The 20,620-nt window shown below is 42.6% G+C and overlaps 2 protein-coding genes across 2 annotated transcripts in view; one reads left to right on the plus strand and one right to left on the minus strand.

The window, feature by feature from the left end:
- Positions 1 to 615: 615 nt before the first annotated feature.
- On the minus strand, positions 616 to 12,196 carry amd1 (adenosylmethionine decarboxylase 1). The gene is made up of 9 exons (XM_070987137.1): positions 11,876 to 12,196; positions 5,916 to 6,002; positions 5,025 to 5,151; positions 4,778 to 4,880; positions 4,587 to 4,629; positions 4,239 to 4,383; positions 4,043 to 4,135; positions 3,799 to 3,954; positions 616 to 3,701 (listed from the first exon to the last, which is right to left on the minus strand). The coding sequence occupies exons 1-9, from the start codon at positions 11,986 to 11,988 to the stop codon at positions 3,558 to 3,560; spliced, it is 1,011 nt and encodes a 336-aa protein (XP_070843238.1). The 5' UTR covers positions 11,989 to 12,196; the 3' UTR covers positions 616 to 3,557.
- A 1,048-nt stretch (positions 12,197 to 13,244) lies between these two features.
- Positions 13,245 to 20,620, plus strand: part of cdk19 (cyclin dependent kinase 19) — a 52,432-nt gene continuing 45,056 nt past the window's right edge. Inside the window, exons 1-2 of the mRNA XM_070987199.1 lie at positions 13,245 to 13,517; positions 18,096 to 18,171. Of these exons, the coding sequence (XP_070843300.1) occupies positions 13,390 to 13,517; positions 18,096 to 18,171 (204 nt within the window). The 5' untranslated portion in view covers positions 13,245 to 13,389. The remainder of the gene's footprint in view (positions 13,518 to 18,095; positions 18,172 to 20,620) is intronic.

Consider the following 20,620-nt stretch of genomic DNA (forward strand, 5'->3'; position numbering starts at 1 on the left):
TGGGGGTGCTTCTCAGCTGCGGCCCCTGGGAGGCCTGTGAGGGTAGATGGTAGAAGAAATGATAATAGTGACCATGTGGTCACTGAACCAACCTGCAGTTTTTCCAATTGCTGTTGCTCACAACATTTTACGTGTTGCTATACTCCTATTTTTTTATTTTTTTTTTTTTGCCATATCATATTAAATGGTAGGCTACATCCACAGTAGTTTGTCAAGATAATTTATATGACAGACATTTATACAGAGCACTCCACCTCCACATCAAGATCAGTTTAAGTCATGCAGAGTATTAGAAAATATGTTTATGTTATATGTGTTATATGTTTCTGATGATGTCATCAGGGTTATCTCAGCTCATGTTTGGTTAACAAAAACACAGCAGAACATTAGGCTGACAGAAGTGCACATTGAGCAGGAGTGGTCTAATGAAAGACACTATCCAGGTGCATGATGGGAAATAAAGGATCCAGTGTTTCAGAAGCTTGACACATACTCGGACCCTGTGATGCTCTGATTTCGACAATTTGACCTAATTGTCTTTATAAAAACAGTCAAAGACAGACTACAAATCCAATCTGTTAGGACCAAAACACGCTGAATAAAGAACACAGCAGCTGCACAGATAAGTATCGTTTTATTGAAGCATCAAGCTCATAGCACAGATATATTTAGCACATCTTGACCATCCAAAGAACAGCAAAAGAAAGAATTAGAACAGCAAAGTTTCTCCTTCAGTACATCCTGATACATCCTGCAACTGCACCCTCTCACCCGGGGAGGCTTTCACCGCCCCATCCTCTGCAGTCTTTCAGATGATTCGCAGAGGAAGGGACAGTGAAATAAACAAAAAAAACATTTAGTCAGCTCTGAAAAGGTCATCCCTTAACTTAAGAACACTCTTGAACACTGGTTTTACAACAAAACAAACATCTGGACAAAAGGGGAAGAAGAAAAAAAAAAAGAGAGAGAATATTGGTCCGCAGCAAAAATACAAAATATTTTTTTGTATAAAACTCTATTACCGTTCAACTGCAAAAATGCATTTTGAGTTCACTGTATAAAAAAATAAAACAAGATAGCAATGATCCACACCAACAATGCTAAAATATACTTAATCCAAGAACAGACAGCATTAAACTTGAAATCCCTCAATGTGTGACTTCAAAAGAGAACCTGCAACAGTCATGGCGGATCACCTAAGTCAGCAGACAGGCAGTTGAGAGGAGGTCATGTAAGGGCAGTGATTGGTCCTCAGGAAAAGAATGAAACCACTCCCAAACGTCATGATACACAAACTAGAGGGAAACAATTCCGGCATCAACTTCACTGCTTGTTCTTACATGAGCTGCCCCGACTGGCTCAGAGGGCCTTAGATGATGAATGTACTGTTACAGGTGCTTATGCAATCATCGCAGATATTTCAAAGAACAGATTGTATTGCACCGCAGGGCTGAGAGCAGGTTAAGACCCCCGCTGTGTCCCCTCTGGTTCAAAATTCAAACTGCATTCTCTGGCAGGAGAAGCATCGCGAACACCACGGAAGAGGACAGACCTTGGACGTTTGACTACTGTTTCATGAATAAGAGGTCTAACCTGCTTTCAGCACTTTTCCACAACTTGAAATAACATTAATTACAAGTCGATCCAACTCCTAAAGGTAAAAGAGTCCCCGCCTGTCCAAAACATCAGGATGCGGCAGTTGCAACAACGCTTTCAGCTGGTAAAACAAGAGGAAGGTGAAGCACAGACCTACTGACAAAAGGAGGAAGAGACGGCGCTATACTACACTGTCAAGCAACACAGCACTAGTAGTCACATGCACCATAGTGTCACAGGATTTTCCCCCTCGACGAACAAAGGGCATTGATCCAAACAAAAAGAAAAAGAAAACTGCTAGGGGAGTCACATTTTCGACCAATTCACTGCAAAAAATGTCTGGGCACAATAAATTTAATAAAATGGCAGTTTATGCAGCGGTTACATGTGGAATGATCCGGGATCACCCTGGCATGCTCAGACTGGTGGGCCTCTATTGTGTGCTCACAGATTTCTGTATGGGGCGGAAAGAGACAGAGAGAGGATGGATATTATGTGGGAAGAAGAAAAATGCTTTGCTGGGCAACTAAGCAAAAAGTGTCTGATTCATTATTTCCCATTCAGAGCGGGCGCAGCCAGGAGGGCTGCCTCTCGTCATGTCACAGTTCTGGGGCCAGCTGACAGTCTGACTCTGGCAGGGGGAGACCCGCTGTGAGCTGGACAATGGCTGCTCGGCAGAGGTCATTGTGAGCTCTGTGTGTGTGGGAGGGAGGAGGAGGGTGGGGGGGTGCTCTCCTGGAGTCGTACATTCAGCTCAAACCCGGTCCAGGCTTTTCTCTAGAGATGTGTACATTCGAAAGATGGAGGGGGGGGGCAGACTGCTGCTTTACACAGCCTGTGCTACATTCACATGTTCCATTTAATCAATTGGTGTGAATGTGGAAAATCACAGTGCTGAATATGACTGTGGGATCTATAGGATAGAAGCTTCCTATAGATACAGCACGCCGTACAAAAATGAGCCTGGATGCAGCAAAGTGCTCATGTCAAATGCTTTAAATGATTCATATTCATACATTTCCAGGCGTAGAACTCTGAAGGCCTGTTTATTTGGGGAAACACAAGGACTATATGATTGTCGAGGTGGAGGAGCACATGAATGAATGCAGGTTGAGGGAGTTGGCTTCAAAGCCCAGCAGAGCAGAAAGTCTTTCGCTTCAGTGCAGTTCACAGCAAAAGAAGAGCACAACGACCAATAAGCTGCAAGCCTTTTCTCCAATAGTGCGACATTAAACAGCAAGTATGGCGTTCATTTTCAAAGGAACTCAAATATGTCCTGACATACAACAATGAATAGAAAGGCCAAAAGCTTCCCACCACTTATACATTCAATCAGACTTGAGACAGAAGGTTGGCCTTTTAGTACCATGAGTCGACAGGTTTTTAAAGTGCACTCAGAAAGTGGTGGATCAGAAATACCAATTGTTACATTGGAGGGTAAATTAGATGCAGACTGCTTGGAGGCTGGTTGTGAATTTGCAATTTTTCTTTTTTTTTTAAAAATGGACAGGCTGAGCTCATAGAGAGGCAGACTGATCTGAGCATGTCAGGGCCCTGGCCTAGTGCGGGCGGAAGCCTTGTCTGTGGGGGATGAGGGGGGACACCTGCAGGAAGGGACCGTCGTACTGGGCACAGGTGGACAGTCTCAAACAGAGCGTGTTTAATTCCTCTACATGCACTTCAAGATCACAGCAAGAGTGAGCTAGAATATCGAAACAGAGAAAAGAGCTTTCATGCAAGAGATCTAAGTCACAGTTACAACAATGCAAACAACTCAAACTGGAGGTTAAACTAGGGCTCATGGCCGCGTCAGCACCGGAAGATTCTGAACGATGACGGCAACAGAAGGGGAGGAGGGGGAAGGAGGACGACGAGCTCTCTACTGGGGGGTGAGGCTGGCCGCAGAGGGGGAGTCCTGGGCGGCCACCTTTCTTTTTACGCCTCTTCTTCATCCTCAACCCTCAGCTCTGCTGGTTCTGCTGGCGGTTCTGGGCGTAGCTTGTGAAGACAAAATTGTAATCGTTGAATTGAGCCAACTGGCGGTCGAGGCGCTTGTAGCCCTCGAGTTTCTGGGCAGAAGTAAAGACACTGCGACATTTGGAGCTCTGCAGGGGCAAAAAGGAGGGAAAAGAGGAATTTAGTCAGTGGCAAACTGAATTATAATCACACTGAATAAAAGCAAGCTTGAAATTTGAAACACACCTGATTGACAAAAAGCGTAGTCACAAATTTTCCTGGCTTGAACACCTCCACCACCTTCCTGACCAGATCATCGTAGGATGTCTGGGAGAGGTTGGTTTCGAAGCTGACGTAGGAGAACTCTGGCTCCGGGGTGATGTGGATGGTCCAGTAAGTTCCCTGGGGGAAAAACAAGCAGAGGCACATTACAGAAATGTTTAAGTCACTGGCATGACAGAGGCGGCTGCTCAGACAAAGAGACACTCACGTCAGCCTTCATTCCATTCATTGAGTATCCACAAGGGTTGAACATTGTGGCATCAATCACAGAACCTGGTATCAGGTCACGAATTCCACTCATCTGCAACAAGAAAACCAAAATCAATTCAGAACATGGAAACCCTCAATGCCTAAGCCTCTTCCCATCAGCGGAGGGACGCTGTGTGCTGAGGGCACTAACTTACACGAGTGACATCACTTGCAGAAACACCATCTTTCATATAGAACTGGTCCATGATGGCTGGATCGAGATCACTCATCAGAACTTCCAGCGTCTGATCCGCATGCTTGTTCTCCCAGTACTCTGGTAAGTCCAGGGTAAACAGGTACCTGTGGGACGCAGGCAGAGAGAGGGCATGTAAGTTTTATCAAACCAGGAGAAAGCAGACAAGAGCACAGACTTAATCTTTTTACCGCCATCTCACGATCAGTCATTATCTGTGCTAAAATCCAAATGTCGTCTAGCAATATCCTGCTGTGGCTGGACACGGTGTGAGCCGTGCATGAAGTGAAGGAAACTGTGCGACGCTTACCAGCAGTCAGAGTTCAAACGTCCCATACAGTAGGCTGCGCCATCTGGAGGGGCAAAGAGAAAGAGGGTTGTTACAGTGGCTCTCATAGTCATCGGTCACCTGAAAGCATCTCATATATGGAATTGCATGCATCCTTCACTCTTCTGCCTTACTGGTCACAACAACAGATATGCTAGAGAGCTGTTACGTACTTGGGAAAATCTGGCCCAGAAAGTCCACTTCCTCCTGGAAGTTTCGATGAGGGAATTCTTGATGGGTTGGCTTCATAAAGTTCTTGCGGGAGTAGAAGAAATTCTGCAAAAAAGATGCATCAAAACATTAGAAAGATTAACAGCCGCAGGCATCAAGCACACACAGAAACCATGAGGTGGTACGTCAGACTCGGACGTGAGCACAGAGCATGGTATCTTTTTACATATACTCAAATTGCTTTGTTACCTCGATGGCATCGAAACCGCAGTACTCCCTGGCGAGTTCCAGCAGAGGCACCAGTGCTTGCAGTAAGAGGGTGGTTCCGCATGTCTTCAAAATGAAACGTCTCTTGGAGACAAACATGCTACTCTCACTGTGGAAGGAAAGAAGTAAAAGAGGAATGTGAAACATCTGTATTTGAATTAGATGTGTGCCACTGACTCATTATACAAGTGATGATTAACTGGCGGTTCTCCTTCCGCCCATGTCCCAGTCTACTATTTCAAATATACACCTAAGAGGTCAAACAAACTGCAGGTCCACATATTTGTAGCTCAACAGGGATTTTTTTTTTAAAAAAACACTTTCTTTGTCAAGCATGGTGCTCATTTAACCACCACTTACACCACGCACAAAAAATGCATGCATTCACAGATCTCCTGGATCAAACGTGTCAACGGGGACGCATCACATGGAAATATGGGTGTCAGGGAGAGGAGCCAAAAAAAAAAAAAAAAAAAAAATTCTCAGTAAATGTGTTCTAACTTGCCATGCAGAGGTCGGAACCACACGGCAGCAGTAATTAGAAGGAAAGTGCTCTTGGGCAACTCTGCAAGAGTTGTAAAACATCCTTGCATGTGGGAAATCCTACCCATTTGGTACCCATCTGTATTTGTTCATGCAAGTTCACCCTGGTTATGTTCATTAGTAGTATAACTGTCTGCAGACTGTATTAGACTGTGGGAAAGGGGAGAAGGAAGAACAGCATGTAACGTGCTGTGGCTCTGTCTCAGCACCTGGGACAGAGGCCGTTCAGTCAATGGCAAGCGGCTTACAGGTGACTGCTGTTTAATCCTTCCAGCCTTCTAATAAGCAGCAAAACAGAGGACACACGGCAAGTAAAGAGACAGCACTCACCTGAGTATATAAGCTTCCTGCTTGTCAGACTTTGTCACACTTATGATCAAACAATGCACATTCTCCAAAAGTTTGTCCCACTCAAACCTAAAAAAAAAAAAAACAGAGATGAAATGCAACAGTTAGTATTCTGGTAATTACATTTTATCCACTCCCACTACAGAGGAGAAACACACACACACACACACACACACACACACACACACACACACACACACACACACACACACACACACACACACACACACACACACACACACACACACACACACACACACACACACACACACACACACACACACACACACACACACACACACACACACACACACACACACACGAGAGTAAATGGAGTTGTTTTGATTATGTCTTAACGAGGAAGGCATACACTCGTCTACAGTCATGGCCTGCAGGGAAAGTCATAACAGGGAGGCAGGGATTGTGCTTGTGGAAATGACAGTGCTATGGGGAATATCAGACAACACACAAGCAATAACTACAAATGAATATCAAATGGACTTTCTGTAATTTGTCTGCTGACATAAAACAAATGTATGCCTTCATTTGACCTGAGATTTACTGTCCCAGAGGAGGGTGGGGGGATTACTACGATCGATAAAATGCTGCCATTTCAGATCACCAAAGAAGAAATGCATCAGACTGACAGTAATAAGGTACTTGCTATGTCCAGGAAAGCTGCAGGGTAATGTGGATTTGGGTTGTTTGAATATTAAAATCACAGGCTGGCCAGACAGCACAGCCAGTGCTCTCCTCGGCGACAGGAAAGCTGCTTCTGCCGCTGCCATCTCCCCCCCTCCCACCACCACTCTAAGAAAGCTGCAGTGCAAATGCAGCTGCGTCACGTTCTCATTACAACCTTGGAAGGGCAGCCTGGACCCATTCAGAGCGTTCAGTAGGAAGCAGAGCACAGCCTGGGCTGGTAGAGAAAGACCGCGAGGAGGGCAAAGCTCAATAGGGAATTTACCAGCAGCCAATGTTGCATAGTTCACCCCCTGAGAGATGGACAGGGCTGCATGAATCGACAGCCTTTTCTGGGGAACCTCTGAAAGAGAAATGTGCCTCAGTAACTAGACTGTCAGCAGCGGTTCTCTAACCGGCAGTGACAGCTCTGGACAGAAAGCAGGTGTGAACAGAAAGCCATTTGCTCGTTGACTAGCTCAACCACACAGTTTTTCAGCCACCTGTTTTATACATTGGAAATGTGCAAAACTGAGTGGAAATTACATGAAGTTTAAGAAAAAAAGAACGCTAAATGTCTCAAAAAAGCTTGATATATAAATGTATCTGACAAGTTTTGCCACCACTCTCTCTCTATAACGGCTCCATTCCAATAGAAAAACACAAACGTAGGCATAAACTAATGAGTAAAACTGGGTTCTGGTAAACTTCAGGTACCTGGGCGGTCTATCACCCGACATGACGGCATAACCAAAACTCCACAAGTTCAAGTGTGCCAGGGAACCCTTGTTGCATGCCACCCGCTTCATTCCCATCAACCAATCCGCCACAAATGGTTCAGAAAACAAAATTCATTCACGTTACTCAAATGCCCTCTTAAAGATGGGCAGCACCCCTGAAATGCCATGCTTTACTGACGTACTGGAGCTTGAATAATTTCTAACTTTTCGAATAACTATGAGTATATTTGCAAGCGAAAAACAGACAGACCTGAAAACTTGTCAGACATTTAGATGGAACCACAAATACTGACAGACACAGACGCCTTCCAGGTGTACATGTACACAGCAAACGACAACAGATTATCATTCTCTTGAGCTGCTGGGGGACAAGTAATAAGAGTCTGACTACATCAGTGATGACTATTGACTAGCTACAAGTTGGCGTATGTGCATGCTTTTTATCATCACTGTGCTCCTCACCACTCTGAGGCCAAAATTAAGTAACCAACCAACCTTTGGAACGGCTCATTTGGATGATGGGGAGTCAGAACAATGTGCGAGTGCTTCAAAATGTTTCCTTCATGCTTCACCCTCACACTGCAAAACACAAGCAGCTGCACTGCCTGGATGTGGTGGGTGTCCGGATTAAATCTGCTCCTCAAAGAATGACATAATACAACAATCATGTCATGCTGCAGGCTAAAAGCCAACACGCTAGCTTTATAGTCGTGCACCATCTTACTTCTTGACCATGGCCACCATTATTGAGAGATTAGAAAACTGAGTTAGTGTGTTTGGAATCTCTGAACTGGAGTGTTACATGTAGTGTGTCAACAATTAGCCGCATTCACTATAGCCTGAATGTTGTGCTGCCATCACAATTTGGACAATATAATTGTCCATTACGGTGCAGATGTCTTCACACACTGCCATTGAGATTACATTCCAGGCTAAGGACACGGTATTTTTTTCATATTGAATAGAAACATAGGACATTTTTACCTTCTGCCCGTTTGTCACAACAGTAAACTGCAGCCTGTTTCACTTTACATCTTACAGTTAAGCATAAGACTGTGGTAGACTGATAAGAAGGGTAGACCACTCAAGCATTTGACCTCTACTGCTCAAAACGTGTTTAGAAGGTACAAATTTACAGGAGAAAAATTGACCTTGCTTAAACCCTACTACAAAGAACTATGTAAATTGCAGTTTTTCTTGCCCAGCCAGTACAAGAATAGCCCTAAAGGCATGGCTTGTTCAGCTAGGATTTTACGATTGACTTTTTTCTTTTAAACATTAAATGACAGAGCAGTTGCAACAACCCGGCCTCCCAGCGTCATACCAGAGTGACAACGTTACTGGAGACATGGGTCAGCTCCTGTTTCAGTGTGAAATATACACCAGAGGCCATTTCTGGTCGCTCAGCAAGATCAGATCTTCATCAAAGAAAGCGTGGTCACCAGGAAAAGACCAGATTAGACTGCCAAACACGAGAGGTTCCTGACATACCCTGGAGACAGGGATACATACTTTACCGGGTTGACACAGATTCCTGGAATTTGGGCTACTTTCCACTGGCCCTAACTGGCTTTAACAACTAGTTGCTTGAAAATCGCTAGAAGCAGACTGTAAGCTGCCACCAAGCCCTGAGGAAGGACAGTGGAGGTAACGTAAGTGAGCTCACATTTGTGAATCAGATGCCCTTGTGGACTTATATGGACATTGGCTGACGTCCAGCGAGACTGATCCACTGACAGTGTCCCTCTGAGCCTTTAATCTGCCCTGCGGCTGTAAATTAATGCCAGTCCTCATTCACCCGACTGGCCACACACTTTCCTTATGCAGACATCTGTGATCTGGTTAATGATCAAAAAAAGTCACTGAAAGCACAGGGCACACTTAGCCTTGAACCTTCCTATAGGCCATTAAATTAGTAACACAGCACAGCAGTCACAGGTAAGAGAATACAGTGTCAAGTGGTTTGAACGAGGGGTGGGCGGTATACTGGTTCTGTCATGGTCACAGTCACCAGGGTCGTGTTCTGTCATGACATGGATTTTGAAATACTGTCATCACAGTGACAGATGTTTGGGTACATTAAGAATAATGGGCTTTACTGTGGCTGTAATAACATACAGGTAGAGGGCTACGAACACACTCAGAGCTGGAGTTACATCCACTGCTATTTTCCTTCGCAATAAGACAGACTCTGGTGAAATGAAGATGGGAAGGTAACATTATGAGCAATGCACGCCAGTTTCTCTGTTGTTGGCTGCAAGAACCAACAAAATAATCTTCATCTACACCTAATGAGATGATGACCCAGTGGATGAACTTAATGGAAACAACTGGAAGACTCTTGAGCTATAAGTGCGCAAACATTTAATAATCATTTTACTTCAGACTGTTTTGAGGACTGATACAAAGCAGGATTCACTTCAAACCTGATGGATCGACTTCAACTTCAGAAACTAAGTTCTGACATTATGTAGCTTTACTGTTGATTTTGCTAGTTAGCCAGTTGAATATGGTGTTATTACATTCCACCGCTACTGTAACTAGTATAATCTATTGTAGACCCACACGCTGGAGCAATGTTGGAGTATTTACAGTAAAGACAAAGCCACGTTCAATAACCAGAGCAGTAGGTTGGATGTGTGATGCTTTTAGTGTCAGCATAAAATGCTGTTGAGATACCCTAATCAGACCTCTTGTCTAACTCTGAGAATGAGTTGCATTACATTTAATGATTAACCAATATTATGGGGCAGGCTACTCCTTCAAAAACACATGTGGACTATACCTAATTTTCATTGCTATTTGGAGCCAATAAACACAATGTTTTTTTGTTTTTTTTTGTCATTTTGTGTCTTGAGATATGTTCATACCAACATGAATAAACCTAGATAATTCAGACTGACAGAGAGGGTGAGCTGCAGGGGTGATTTCCAGCCAGCTGTCATCATAAATCATTATTCTGAGGACAGTATTAACACACCTCCAGGGGCCCCACCCTCAAACTGAAGAATGAACACCTGTCCTGACCAAACTCCCTCAGAGCAAACAGTAACATGGCTCACCTAAAGGATTTTCATCTATCCATTTACAACTGACTTTTCTCTATTTGGCACAAGGTCCTCAAGCATGGTAACAAATGAATTTTGAATGGGGTCAAAGGTCAGTAGCCTTTTAAGGCATTCACATGCATTTCACTGAACGTCCCGTCACCCAGACCCTTTCCTTTGAACGCAGTCAAACGCCTCCAATGAAACCGCAGTAGGGAGACCCTCTGACCAATCAGAAGAACTGGGAGGGGAGTGTCTACATGGCTGAAAACGTGACTTGACCGGAACAAGGACTACATATCATTTTTGTCAAATCTACAGCAGATCTTGGGGTAGCTGTAAGCAGAGCAGACTAAATTGGCCATCGGCCGCTGGAGCTCATCCACAGAAACCTCCCCGATGACTCAGTGTCTCTGTCATAGTACATGTTGACTGGTACCATTTCAGATCCGTCTTACCTGCCGCGAAGGCCGCAAGCGCTCCTCTTTGAACAAAACTAAATTCTCTAGTTTACCAGACAGTGACATTTAAGTGATCGGTCACTGATATGTTGGTGGTCGTGGTCGGGGTCGAGGCAACACGCGGTGACGACGGGCGACCACATGCTTGACACCTCCACTGAGGCCCCCTCGCTGTTGCATGACGCAGAAAAAAAACCCTCCTCATTTACAGTGAGACACACGTACAGCACTATTTTATCAAACCCCGTTTGAGTACTATAAATAGGTAGCTTGGTGTATTTTAGTACTGTGATTTAACGTTAATGTAATCAAATGATGTCCCGACACCAATGCGGGGGTAATAAAACGAACCGACAGGGGGAAAGAGAGCTCAAGCCCGCCTAATGCTGGCACCACAGTGAGCTGACACATAACGTTAATGAAAGGAAAGACTGGCTCAACTGATCCAAAAGACATTTTGAGCCGCACGACGAGTAAGAGATCAACAGGAGACAGCTGAATATTTGAGTGTTTTCTCCCAGGGGCTAGCTAGAGTTAGCTACCTTTAACCTTAACGTTCATCTGGTTACCGACTTTCTGTCCAGATGGCAGCTAAACTTTAGCTATACTATTAGTCTATCGCTCACCATAACACGTGAGGGGCCGTATCAATGTACCAAAAAGATAGTTTCCATACATTTCCTCGGTGAAGAATGAATGACTCAGCTTGAAAGTACCACCGTTTAAGGGGGAGGTGGCCATTTTTGAGTGACGGTGTTGGCTAGTTTTACTGGTAGTATGCTCTGGTGTCAGAATAAGGTTCCCTTCCCTGTTGAGTAAGCCAACTTATAATTAAGAAATTGTTACGGACAAGAAACTGCGTATGGAAAGCAAGATTTAAACCTCATTTAGCTGTTCACATGTCATGAATGAGAGGAGGGAATGAAGCCAAACATGTGGCCGGCGTTACAGCCAACATTTCCGTACGCTGCTGTGGACTGACGCGACACCTGAGACATTCAAATGACACGAACCTTGGGATGGTACGGAGGTCCCCGGTTCCTTTGGTCTCATCCTGCCGAGAGAACCACACCTCCAACAGCTTCTCAGTCCCCTCGAAGAAATGTGCACCGTTATCTTCCATCATGAGACAACAGACACCCAACAAAAAATATTAACCGTCGGTTGTAACGTTTACAACTTAATAAGTCCTTTCTCGATCAGTTATAATTTATTGAGGTACTGTCCTTAAAGCAATCCAGGTGTAGATTTTCTTAAGTTGCCGTCTTCCCTTTTGCAGAGAATACCGTTAGCGAGTGCTAGCTAATATCGCCGGCCATACTGTGTAGAGCACTGAATGGAGATGGCGTGGTGTCTTTATATGCTAGCTGTGATACGTCAGTCTCGCGTTTAACCAATCAGTTCGTAGTGCTCTCTCTTGTGATATGCGGTTGGTTCCGGAATCTATCAATCATCAATCATTGTGACGACAGGGTTTTCCTCACGTGACGTTTTTTATGTCTTTTTTTTTTCAGCCTATACGCGTAGCGTGGAATATCTGTATAATATCAAAATACAGTAGCCCAAATAACTATTTTGAAAGGTATTATAAGGATAATATGACAGCAAGCGATGTTCATTCGAATCCCTTCTTGAAAATGTATGTGTTTGGGGGTGGGGTGTGGGGTGTGTGTGTGTGTGTGTGTGGGGGGGGGTTAATCTATTTATCACAGAAATGTTAGATTTTAGAACTCCAATATGTTTAAGGCAGCTTTCATTGTTAAGGCAGCTTTCATTGTTATAACAGATTATATGATTGAACACCATTTAGGTATCAAATAAAAAATGACGTTGCAAACATTTAAGTTATTTTCTTTGGAAATATTCATTACTACTACTACTACTACTACTACTACTACTACTACTACTACTACTACTACTAATAATAATAATAATAATAATAATAATAATAATAAATACTCAAAGAGGGTGCCAAGAGAGTGGTAGCAATTTGGGTTGATTTTACACCAATTTAAAAATATAAGACAATAGTTATTTTCAGAGATACATTGATTTATATCGTAAATTTGATCAAATGTATTTGTTTTATCGTAATAATAAGTGGTTTATACAATAGTTCAGGGTTGACAAAATATTTGTAAATATGTATAAAGACTACAACTTATATACTTTGAAAGATCAGCCCTGCTTTTACACCATGTATTCCAAACCACGGATGTCTACATTTTTGAAGAGCGTTCACGAGTACGCGAAGTGCAACAAACCGCAGCGAGAAACGCGGGTTGTAGTTTCCTACATCCCCTTTTAGTGGCCTGCCAACCGCGGCGCCTTTTCGAAAGAACTACCCTACCCAGCGACCCCTGCGCGCCAATTAGAAACGTCAACGAGCCAGTGAACATTAAGCGGAGCAGACCAAAATCCCAAACAAGGAAATGGTGGGGGAATAAAACGACCAGATTATTTAATTAATGCATGTAATAATTAATATTTTATTTTATTGTAAATTAAGACGTATTTATGGGTTAAAATGGATTACGACTTCAAAACAAAGCTGGCGGCCGAGAGAGAGAGAGTAGAAGATCTGTTCGAATATGAAGGTTGCAAAGTGGGTCGAGGCACCTACGGGCACGTTTATAAAGCTAAGCGCAAAGACGGGTAAGATAACCGTGAACGTTATTGTTTATACTGCCATGAAACTGACTGCGGGATGCATTTTGTGAACACACACCTCAGTTGTGTGTTGAACGGGGCGTTAGATTTGAACCTCCCCGAAGCGTTAACCCGTGTCTCTGTGTTTTTGTTTTCATGTAACGCACTCACTCACTCACCAACGGTCCCCCCCTTCCTCCACCCCCTCCTCCTCCTCTCCACCCCCCCAAACAACACAGCTAACCCGCGGTGCTATTTCTTTTTTGACAAGTCTCGTCTTTACGATGGCTACGAAGACAGCTTGCTCTTAATGTGTTTGAACGCGCTGGAGGACACTGGTGTCGTCATTCAACACGAGAGTGGCATTTCAGCGTCTTTCCACGGCCAAGCTGCTCCCCCATTTTTAATACTGTGCCCTGCCAAACTTTTTTTTACTCTCAGATCAGTCAGATCTGTCTGTTACGGCTCTTTACATTGTTAATGTCAGGCATGCGACAGTGCATGTTTCAATGTGATGTGTATTACAGCATGGTGAAGGTGGACATTATGCTCTCACGTTTCTTCTCTAATATATCAGCAATGTCAGTATTTGTTGCTAAAATGTGCAAATTCTCAGTTAACAATAACATTCTACAGTGCAAATATGTGTTAGTATGGAAAGATGCTGAAGACTGACGTTTGTAAGACTGCCAAAAGTTAGGTTAATCATTCTGACCTGACAACTTGGAAAGTGAAGTGAATGCCAGGAGGGCCCTTATCGAGGGGATAGTGCATGAATAGTCTCCTCATTTTCTTCCTTTTCATCATTAAAATTGTAGATCTTAGTCGTTTTTGGCTGCTGGCAAAAATGTTTAAGAAATCTGAAGTAGTGATTTACTGATTCCACATTCTAGATCACTATCTGTGCCTATAATGGCCTTATTGGACTGGGTATCAGCCAGATGTGACCAATCCAGTTTATTTGGCACTGTTTATAAAATTGCAATTATAGAGTTAGTCACAGTTGGGAAGAAACTGCCATTTATGTAAACCTCCTAGAACAATATCATTAAACTTTCTACAAGCCTGAAAGACTGTTACAGTGATCAGGCATCAGCCAGATGTGGCAGATGACCAGATGTGATAGAAGAGGTTATGTGTAGTTACAGTCTAATGTTACCTTACACATGAAATGTTGTGAAGGGTAACATTAAAGCTAATAAGGCTGAACGATACGCAAGAAAAAGAAATCATGTCACGATGTTATAGAGTATGGTAATTTCAGTATGAAAAACATACTGTACCAAACAAGCATGTGTCCTTAGGTCTGGAGAATATGATTTGGAGGCAGCGTAATGCTTCATCTATTATTCATGTATTTATTTGTGGTTGAGCCCTAAAAGGTACGATAAAAAAAGAAAAAAGAGTGCAGGTATTTTATAGTAACCAACACCGGTCTGTCTCAGATAAGCCTTCCCTTTATTAATCATTGACTCATTGAGTTGTAAAGCCCAGCCAAGGCTGCAGGCAGTGTCTTATCATATTCACCTCTACAGCACTGGATAATAGAGATATGATGTGAGGTCAAAAGGTGAACATAGGAAGGTCGTGGGCAGTCACTTCTGTAGCAGTCATACCTTAGAGCTTGTTTAATGCTTTGAGGTAAGAACATCCTTAAGAGTATTATCAATGGTGTACGGGGGTTACAGTGTATGTGGCCTACTGAAGGGCTTCTTGAAACAGCACTGAACAAATGAAAGAAGAAATACAGTGTGGTGGCTAAAATTTTCAATATAGCACAAATTATTATGCCTTTAGGGCATAATCTTATCAATCTTGTCATGTTTTACTTCAACTGATTATTGTTTTACGCAGGTACTGTAGAACTTCTTGGTTTTGTTAAATGCATTGGGGGACCATTATCTTGCCTGTGCAATCAGTTCTACTTTCCTAAGAGGAAAGTGAAGCAGCTAATAGATACTATATATTACAAGCAATATGTTATATTGTAATATGTAATAATGGTGGTGTCTGTCCTTGGACAAATAAACTTTGCAACTATAAGTGGAATCTGGAGAGATGCAGCCGTCAGCCTGGACTGTATTCTCCAAGGGTGGAGGCAAGGCCTGTATGGAGGGCATCACATCTAAGATGCCATGTTTTTTAATGTTGGCTGGCTTTACACCTAAGGCTTAAGGGGTATGCAACTTTAGCAAGTTTTTCCCAGCTGACAGGAGAAGCATGCACTTGACAAGCCGTGAAGATGTATTGTCAAGTAGATGGAGCGTCTCCATATGCATACAACCTGGAATTGTGCCTGTAGGAGCCTGGATGATAGTTGTGTGGCTCAAACATAAAGTATGTGCATCCCTCTGCTGCAGACATGAGCTATGAGACGTGTGCTAACCTCAGCCAGTGAAGTATACCCACTGTGTGCACTATGAGTGAACTACAAGAGTTATCGACATGTGAAAAAACAGTGACATGCTGGTATAAAGATGCTGCTTATCCTTTTAACAGCTGTTGGAAAGATGGTTAATGTGGTCCAAACTCATTCCAAGCAGTGCCTCAGTGGGTCTTGCATTAATGGGAGAAGATACCAACACTTAGCACATGTAATCATTGCTAAAGTTTGGACATGGTGTTACTTCTGAGTCATTTTCTTGATAACCATGAAGTATGAATGATATGCAGCATTCAGACTGCTGGATAAATAACTGGCTTGAATGGCACTAATAAGTTTCATTTCTTTGATAATATTTTGAAGTTTAGTCACATTCATCTCAGTTCTTTGAACTTTAGCCCTGTCCATGTGCCATGTTGGGTCTACTTGTGGTGTACTATAATAATATTACACAAGACCTTAGGTCATCTGTGACTCTTGAAGTCCAAAGTAAACTCTGTTCAGACATGTGCAGTGCTGCTTGTCTCTGGTGGTTTTTAAGCATAGGTTTATGGTTCTGGCATTGCATCACATACACCAAGAGCCAGTCATCAGTGCATCCGCAGAACACAGTCTTCCAAATGGACATAATTGCAGAGGCCTGTGTTGGTATTGCTGGCACACGCTAACGAGGTATGCAGTGGCACTGACCAAGCTGGCAGTTGCCTTTCGGGTGTTGTCTGTGTGTGGTCGGCCATCGGCAGTAGATTTTGTGGTGTGTTCCTCACTGTTGGATCCATTAGCAACTGTTCCAGCATGCTGAATCAACATCAGAGGCAGTTGGTGGGAGAGAGAGTTCTCTGATTGGCTAGCCTTCCCGTGACAAACAGTCTGAAATTATGATGGTAATATTTCAGTATTTTTACCATTTTAAAGATAATCTAATTAGGGATTTTGATTAGTGGAGAAATTAATGAGATGTTTAACAGAAGACGTGAGGGCATGCAGCCGTCAGTCTTTTTCAGCGCTGGTTTTATAAAGTAGGCTTCATGTGTCAGGAGCTTAAGAGGACAGGCCCAGACCTGATGCAAAGCTCCATTTCTCTGCAAACAGAAAAATGCCAATTCACATGCCTGTGGGGTTATATGGAGGACCTGTCCATTAACACAAAAACCAGTGACACTGATGTTATGTCTGAATGAAGGAAGAGCAAAAAGGCTAAGAACGACAAGCACATATCCATCTTTAGATGTCATGTTTCGTGGTTTTCTTACCTTTTGTTCATTCTGATTTTGCATAGCAGAGTAGTGGATACAATATTTTATTTTGTGAATTTGACTAAATTCATCAGAGGAAGTTTAGTTACAAACCAAAAGATTAAATGTTATGAGCTGTTTTTAGCATCTGTGCAGCTCAATTAGTATTAGAGATGTGTGCCTGAGAGCTCCAGTTAATCCATGACCATCTCCAATGCAAATTAGGCTGAAGTAGGTTTGATCTCAGCACCACGAGGACCTGTTTGATCTGTGCGGGCTGCTCACTGAATGAAGTTGTTATTGGCTGCTGTCGACAGATTGTGTTTACATTTTAATCATGCCTCTTTGCACCGTTTTAAATCGAATGTTTCCTTTCAGCTCTCATTTTCTCCACTGCTCTCTGCTCAGGTTGGATTTCATTCACTGCTTATCTCATCTCAGTGATCAATATTAGTCTGCTGAATGTGCTCTGCCCCGCACTCTCACATTTCACTTATTAACTGGTTTTCATGCACAGATGCGATTCACAAGGGCAAATGGCTACCCTGCAAATGCCAGGAAACAAGAACAAAGAACAGCCGCAGCTGAGAGCTGCAGCTAAGCTGGTGTGTAGTTTAAATCCTGAGCATCTGTCTTTGCATCAAGGGTGAAATTCATGCAGGGCAGTGCTCCAGGCCTGGCAGGAGAGGCAACAACAGAGCACTCCTGCAGGGAATGGATGGCTTTGCTGCCAAAGGCTATCTCTAATGGCAGGGATTCCTCTGTGACAGTCAAACCCTTGCAGGCTTTTTCATGCCCTCTGCTGTCCTTCTCTTTCTCCCTAAACACCTCCTGCTTCAATAATCAAACCCCAAAAGGCCAAAGCAGGAGTCAGAGTTCTTGAGGTTGATGTTGAAAAGGCCGCTGGTTAAGAAAATCTGTGCCATCCAGTAATACCAGTCTCATTTTGTCTTTTTATCCCTACAGGAAAGATGAGAAGGAGTATGCACTGAAACAAATAGAAGGCACTGGAATATCGATGTCTGCCTGCAGGGAAATCGCTGTAAGTTACAGCTTTTTTATTAGCCTGTTTGCTTTTGAGGCCTCAGATCACTGTTTGATTTTTAAGAAAAACTACAACATTTTCCAAAATATGCTACTTTGCTTTCCTTCCAAGACAGATCACTTGATAGGTATCTATGTTGTGTGTGCGTTGAGCTTAGAGCTGGAGCCTAGCTTAGCATACATACAGGAATTGTACAAATAAGACCGTTTTACAGTTGTTTGTAGGTGTATTTTCTTTTCTTTTCCAGTCATTATGCTAAGTTAGGCTAACAGTGCCCTGATTCAAGCTCCATAGTCAACTCACAGACATGAGACTGGTACCAGCAAGCAAGCAAAATAAAATGTGAACTCTTCCTTCATGGCTCCGTTGGCGTTTTGAAAATGTGTGGTTTGTATTGTTGCCACCGTCTGAAATCCTAGACAAGATGTCCACGGAAAGTTCACAGAAAGCTTTAGATTTAGAAAATCTAGCTGTCACTTGTGTGGTAAGTTGGCCTCCTCACACTATTATCTTTTAATAGGACAACTGAGCTTTGGTATTTTTAGCTCTACTCTCCATTTAGTGTCTGCTCAAGGTGGATGAATAGATGCTCTGTGCTGTAATTGAATTCAGTATTAAGAGACAGGTTTACCCTTTACACTTAGTTATGCTCTACTATACCACTTTGAGTTCTCAAGATACTTCTTGTAATGTGGAGATGCTGGTTTTAGAATAAACATGTGCATTAGTATCATACTGGCTCTTAATTAGTCATAATAAATCACTTATTAATGTTCTGCATGACCATTTTCTTTAACTACTAGACCATTAATGAAGAGTTTTCCACAATAACCTTCTAATTACTGCGTATTTATAGTTAGTAAGGAGGTTATACATGAGTTACACTCTTAATAACCAAGACCTATCCCTTAATAACCTTGACCTCCTAACCCACAGAATAAGGCATGAAGTGCTTTATAATGACTAATAAACAGCTGGTGTGCTACTAATATGCATGCAGGCTGATCAGCAGCTAGTTAATGGTGAATATGTGTACCTTCATGTAAAGTGTTCTGGAGCTCTTTCTCTTCTCACAGGGAATGTTTTTATTACTACATGTCGTTTGTGTCAGGGAATTTTCATCCTGTTTAGTTTTTATCTTCTTAAAAACGAAATGCTAGATGTGCATGAGCCCCTCAATGCTTTGCTATAACTTAGTAAAAGTCTCCGCAGGGGACCTGTAACGTAGTGTTGCTTTCTTCAATGAAAATTATGACCAAATATCGTCGTCAACAAACCTTTATCATATGACGAAAACGAGACGAGACGCAACGTAAATGCTGGCCGTGTGACGATAGCTGTAAATAAATATATAATGCAATATTGTTGATGAATAAAAATGAGTCCAAATTTGGTTTACAAAATAAAAATTCTGCTAAAATGTCTCTTCATTTTCGTTGACTAAAACGAGACGAAATGTTCTAATATTATTTTGTCTCGTTTAGTCGCGTTGTTATTATTATTTTGCAGTATTTCTGTTTCCTGTGTCTCACTTCAGCGGCAGCATCAGGTCGCACTGCGCAGTCGCAGGCGACGTCACGGCATTGGTTCCCACTCGCGGCATTATTTAGAAGAAGCAGCTGCGGTAGGTTAGCGTTAACGACAGACAGCTGACGCAGAGAACGGGGCCGATGGCCGGCCAGCTGGCTTCGGTTGGTAAAATAAATATGTTGTGAATTCAAATCAGAGCGTCGTCTGGAATGGATGTATTCTTGAGTCTATAAGCTAACAATAATATAATAAGACCACCTTGTTTGAATTGTGAAATGGGTTTGACTAAAAGAAAATTTTGGTTTTGTCTATACTACTAGATACTTAAACTGCATTAACTGGGTTAAATAGAATTGCATTACTAAAAAGAGACTAAAATACAATTTTCATTGACTAAAACTAGACAATAATTGGATAATTCTGACTGAAATAAGACTAAAATGCTCAGACTTTTAGTCGACTGAAACTTGACTAGACTAAAAAGAGAATGAACGTGACTAAAACTAATCAAAACTAAAATGGCAGCTTGACACAAAGACTAGACTAAAATTAAAACAGACCGCCAAAAACAACACTACTGTAACGCCTTGTCATTTGTTGCTTGTGCACTGTTGGCCCTGATAGAATATGCAGCAGAATTCTCCCACTAATAAGCCGTGAAATGAGTTGATCCCCCATTTTTTTAGCTTCTATTTATTTGCCTTTTGGCAAATCAACACCATTAAAAGTATGCTGATGCTTCAATATGATGAAGTGTCGCTGTTTACATGAATGTACAGACAACTATCACTGGATTCAAACTGAAAGAAACTTAAAAACCGATTCTCTGGCAAGTTCTGGGGTTATAAAGAGCATTTTTTCTATGAGCTCTCAGCAGATTTATGGATGATATCCTCAGGAAGTGCAACTGACATGT

The sequence above is a fragment of the Chaetodon trifascialis genome, chromosome 19, assembly GCF_039877785.1.
Source record: "Chaetodon trifascialis isolate fChaTrf1 chromosome 19, fChaTrf1.hap1, whole genome shotgun sequence".
NCBI lineage: Eukaryota > Metazoa > Chordata > Actinopteri > Chaetodontiformes > Chaetodontidae > Chaetodon > Chaetodon trifascialis.

Excerpts from the sequence above, each read along its gene's own strand:
- amd1 (XM_070987137.1), bottom strand. The coding sequence starts at position 11,988 with ATGATGGAAGATAACGGTGCACATTTCTTCGAGGGGACTGAGAAGCTG. Across the intron at positions 6,003-11,875 it reads GACCTCCGTACCATCCCAAG|GTTTGAGTGGGACAAACTTT; the intron begins GTTCGTGTCATT and ends TTTTTTTTTTAG. Across the intron at positions 3,702-3,798 it reads CTACGCTTTTTGTCAATCAG|AGCTCCAAATGTCGCAGTGT; the intron begins GTGTGTTTCAAA and ends TTGCCCCTGCAG.